General features: G+C 60.1%; 1 protein-coding gene across 1 annotated transcript; it reads right to left on the bottom strand.

Annotated features, from left to right (window-relative positions):
• Positions 1–1810: 1810 nt before the first annotated feature.
• LBX1 (ladybird homeobox 1) lies at positions 1811–4384 on the bottom strand. Its single transcript, XM_084772206.1, has 2 exons — positions 4048–4384; positions 1811–3405 (listed from the first exon to the last, which is right to left on the bottom strand). The coding sequence occupies exons 1-2, from the start codon at positions 4370–4372 to the stop codon at positions 2885–2887; spliced, it is 846 nt and encodes a 281-aa protein (XP_084628332.1). The 5' UTR covers positions 4373–4384; the 3' UTR covers positions 1811–2884.
• Between the last annotated feature and the right edge of the window lie 377 nt (positions 4385–4761).

Here is a 4761-nt window from a genome sequence, read left to right as displayed (position 1 = left end):
AGAAAGGGAGGGGGAGAAAGGGAGGGGGAGGGGAGGGGAGGAGGCCAGAGAAGCAAACAAATAACCCGCTTTAACTAGACGGGCGGATAAATGGCCCCGTTTCTCCTCAGCCCCGATGCGCCTGCTTAGCTGCGCGCCCCGCGGGCGCCGCAGCTCGGGTGGGCTCAGCCCTGGGGCCGCCGCCCCCAGCCCGAAGGGACCCAGCAGGGCCCAGCCCAGGGCCGGGAAGCGCGGAGCGGCCGGAGGTGCCAGGGCCGCTTCATTGGGATTCATGGGCGTGTTGGGCGGGCGGCCCGGGGGCTCCGGGCGCGGGGTGGGGGCCGGGAGGGGGGGGAAGTGCGCGGCGGGCGCAGATGCCCGGGTGACCGCCGCGCCGCGGTCCCTGCGCCGCCTTTGTGCCGGGGAGGCGCGCGCGGGGACCTAATCCATCAAATTGTCTACAAATTGTGAAGAAAATTCAAAAACCATATGGTCGCCAGCGCTGGCGCGCTCTGGGCTGCGGAGGGCCGCGGCCGTGCCCGCACCGGGAGCCGCGGGGGGCTGGGCCCGGCTATTGTCGCCTGTCAGCGGCCGCCCGGGCCCATTCGTCCCGGCCTTCATGGTCCGCGCTCCGAATTACAGACCCATCCATCCTAAGAGAGGGCGATTTATGTCGCCCGGGAGGAACCGGCCACACGGCCGCACGGCTGCCCGGCCGCCTCTCGGCCTCTTTCGTCCCCATCGTCTCTTCGCCTCTTGCCATTCTCGTCTTTCTCTCTGGTCTCCGTCTTTCGTACCCTGTTTCTCCTCAACTATAAATGGTGCTCTTTCCACTCCGCCTCTCTGTCTCGCTCACCCTCACTCAGCTCTTGATGTCTTTCTGTGCTCCTTTCCCCTGTCTCTGGCTGTCTCTTGGCTTCCTCCTTGGACACGCACGTTCCTGACTCAGGCCCCGGGGCCCCATCGCCTGCCCGAGACCAGATGCGCGTTTCTCACATCAATTTTTCGGAGAAAGGGAGCCAGCGGCCTGGAGGCGGGACCCAACTCTAGTGACAGCGGCCACTCGCCAGCCCAGCGACAACAAAAGCCCAGAGAGAACCCCCCCCCCCGCTCAGTTTAGGAAAGTGAAAGCGGCCTGAGCCCCCACCCCAACCGCCCAAACTGTACTAGGAGACCCAGGAAGGTCCTGGGACACCTATAGTTCGCTGCTGCTAGCCAAGTTCTGGACCGGCGTTTGTAAATGTTACTAGAAATGTACTATAAGCCCGGGACGCTTTAGTCTCGCTTTCCTGAAAACCCACGAGTGCAATTCAGCATGCCATAGCCGCCTTTGGCTTTGTATTCCTTCATCGCCTCCCAAGCCAGGCTAAAGCCCTTAGGGCATGACCAAAACCCCCGGGCAGCCTTCAGGCTCCACCCTGATCTTCCACTGAGTGGCACCTGTCAGTGTATCCGTGTTTAGCAGGTGTCACAAAAGCACAGGTAGCCTGCGTTGGTCAGGGGTGGGCAGCAAAACCTCAGGACATGGCTTGCCACACCTTGGTGCCTTCCGTGTACAAACGAGTTTTCTGTCACTATCTCAAGCCTGGCTTTTTTTTTACCCCGACCCGACGAAGCAGACTTTTCAGTCCATTTAGTAGCTGCTCGTGTTTGCGGGCCTGGGCAAAAGGCACTGCTTCCTCCCACTATTTCCCCGTTGCCCTTCACTCCCAAGCCTGCCCTGAAACTTCCCCCCAAATCTCCAAATCTGGCAGAATCCACAAGGGGCAACAGGGACAATCTTAAACTTAGGGCTCCTTTGGGTAAATCAGGTCCATTCTCGCAGATGCGGTCACGGCCCATTCTAATAAAATGGCAAAGACTTTATTTATCCCAGAAAGAGGCCTTGGATACAGTTGGAGAAAGAGGGCAGGACAGGAACTGGGAAGGGGCAGCCGGAACCCACCCTCACAGGGCCACCTTCAGTATGGCCAAGTTGAGACGGGAGAGATGTCGTTGACAGACAGACCCAGAGCTGCAGAGGAGGTGAGGGTGAGCACTTGGGCACTTGGGTCGCCCCTCTTTAGGTCTCTGTCACATGCAAAAAAAAAAAAAAAAAAAAAAAACTAAAAAGAATAAAAAATAATTCTAGGGTTTTGGGTTCTGTTTTTTGATGATTGGTTGGAGGTTCCCTGTTTTTTCCCTAAGAGCCAGACTCCAGCATTCAGTCCGAGAAAATGCAGGGAGGTTTGGAGAAATTTTTTAAAAATAGTGGACATTGAGAGACAGAGACGCCATCGAAAACAGACTTCTCTCGCTAGGAAAAGAAAAGATCGATTTTGAAACTTGCAAGTCAAGGCCCGCTGTCTCCCACCCCCACCCCCTTCTCACGCAAGGAAAAAAAAAAGGCAGAAGAAAATTAAAAGTCAATTGTAATAGGCCGAGGGAGGTGAGTGGACCGGTGCATTCGCCACATGCAAAGAAAAATTAAAACAGCTTCTAGACCGCATGAGTTAGTGTTCGCCTCTTTTGAGTCCACCTCACCGTCAGCCCACCCGGCAGCACCGGGGCTTTGAAACATCGAAATCTCTGATATTTAAAAAATAATAAAAGAAAGAAAAAGATCAGGCTGCGGTGGGAGGAACCCACTATATAGGCTTAAATATTTATACAGAAGCCATACAGAATTGCACGGCGAGGGCTTCCGGGGCGGCGGAGGCCGCATGTGGCGGCCGGCCCGCCGGCCGGCCGGGATTTATTGCTTCGAGAAGGAAGAGGCGGCTGTCAGGGGCCAAGTCCCGGCCCCGGGACAAGGGTGGAGGCGGGAGGTGCAGAGGAAGTCCCAGCTCCCCTTAGCGCTCAGGTCCGGGAGGCGGCGGGCACGCGGGCGCTGGGGGCCCGAGCGGCAGAAGGTCCAAGGCGCAGCTCAATCGTCCACGTCGATCTCTTCGTCTTCCTCGTCCTCTGAGCAGTCCTGGCTGCTGGCCCGCTGGTCCGTGAGCGGAGAGGCGGGCGAAAGCTGCAAGGGCCCACCGCCTGGGGCCTGCGGGGCGCCTGGGGGGAGCGCCGGAGAACCCGGCCTAGACTTGGCCCTGCCGCAGCCGCCGCCACCGCCGCCCGAAGCCTCCGAGTTCTGCTCGAGTTCGGCCAGTGCCACGATGTCCATCTGCCCGCTGGGGCCCAGTTTCTTGGCAGACTCCACGTCGGCCTTCATCTCCTCCAGATCCCGCTTGAGCTTGGCGCGCCGGTTCTGGAACCAGGTGATGACCTGTGCGTTGGTGAGGCCCAGCTGCTGCGCAATTTGGTCGCGATCTGCTGGGGACAGGTACTTCTGGTATAGAAAGCGTTTCTCCAACTCATATATCTGATGGTTGGTGAAGGCCGTGCGTGATTTTCGCCGTTTCTTGGGCGTCTGCCGCTGCCCAAAGATGGTCATCCCATCGCGGCCTGGAAAGAAATGACAGTGTACGCCTTCGACTAGAGAGTGAAGACCCCACCTCAGGCTCTCTCCCATAACTCTCCACCTGACCCAGGCCCACCCTGCCGTCGTTCCCTCTCCAATCTGATTCCACTGTCTAAACCAGAACATGGGAGCCATGGGAAACCCCTTGTCTCCTGGAAGTCCCTAGGAAAAATCGCTTTGGTCTCTGACCCCTAAGAGTTGGTGGGAAACATCTAAAGTCTCATAGAGTAAAAGAAAGACAAACAGAGACTCTCCAAATGTGTTGTGAACTCCGATTCTCCACCCCTTTCCAATGGCCGGACTCCATCCTACCCTGAAGTTGCCAAAAACGTCTCCCTCTATCCACTCCAGGAGTAAGGCTAGGAGCGTTCAAACCGATAGGAAGCCTAAGAAGCAAGCCAGACTTCCGGGAGAGCTTGGGTTTCCCCGACCTCTCTCAGATCACCCCGACTCAGGACACAGAGGTCCCTAAGAAATAGGGTCCCGCTCCACGTATACTAAATCTCAGCTGCAGAAGCTAGGACTGGAAGGACCTGACAGCCCCGGCGTGGCCAGAGGAAGGGGGTACGAAGTACTAGACTCCGCGTGTGGGCGGCTAGGTGCGGCGGAATCTAGGTTGTGCCTACCTTCAGCTGCTTGCAGGACGCTGACCTCCAGCCCCTTAAAGGTCTTGCTGGCTAGCTCCTCCAAGGCGCACAGCGGCGAGGTCTGCGAGAGCAGAGCGCGGCCCGCCAGGGGCAAGCCGCCCGGCGCGTGCTTGTCCGCGGCCGCCAGCAGGTGCGCCGCCCCACACAGCGAGTAACTTCTCCGCACGGACGGCTTGTTGAGGATGTCCTCGATGCTGAACGGTGTCAGTGGCTTGTTGGAGTTGGCGGGCGGCGGCAGGTGGTCCAGAGGGCTGCGCCGCCGCTCCTCCCCTGGCGCCGCCTTGCCGTCCTCCTTGGAAGTCATCTCGGCCTCGCTTGGGGGCCCGGCCGGGGCGGCTCGGGCCGCGGGGACCCAGCCCGCGGGCAGCTCAGGCTCCGGGCGGTGCAAGAGAGGAAGGCGTGAAACCGGCAGGAGGCCGCGCCGAGCAGGGCGCGGACTAGCAACGGGCGGGCCGATTAGCGCGGCGACCCAAGCAGGCTGAGCGGCGCGGGGCCCCGGGAGGAGAGCGCTGACACTTGCGCCGCCGCCGCCGGGGTTTCCAGCAAGCCCGGGCCGGAGCCGGGAAGCGCCGCGCCGGGCTCCAGTTTCGCCAGCCCCGGTGCTATTTAAAGGTGTCAGGTGGCTCCGCCGCGGCGGCTCCTGGCCCCGGGTCCTGGCGGCGGCAGTTGGACGAGCCGAGGCGAGGGCGCCGA

Source organism: Acomys minous (genome assembly GCF_964271855.1).
Source record: "Acomys minous genome assembly, chromosome: 2".
In the NCBI taxonomy this organism is placed as follows: domain Eukaryota; kingdom Metazoa; phylum Chordata; class Mammalia; order Rodentia; family Muridae; genus Acomys; species Acomys minous.
Note: the sequence above shows the minus strand (reverse complement) of the source record. Positions and strands in the feature narration are given on the sequence as shown.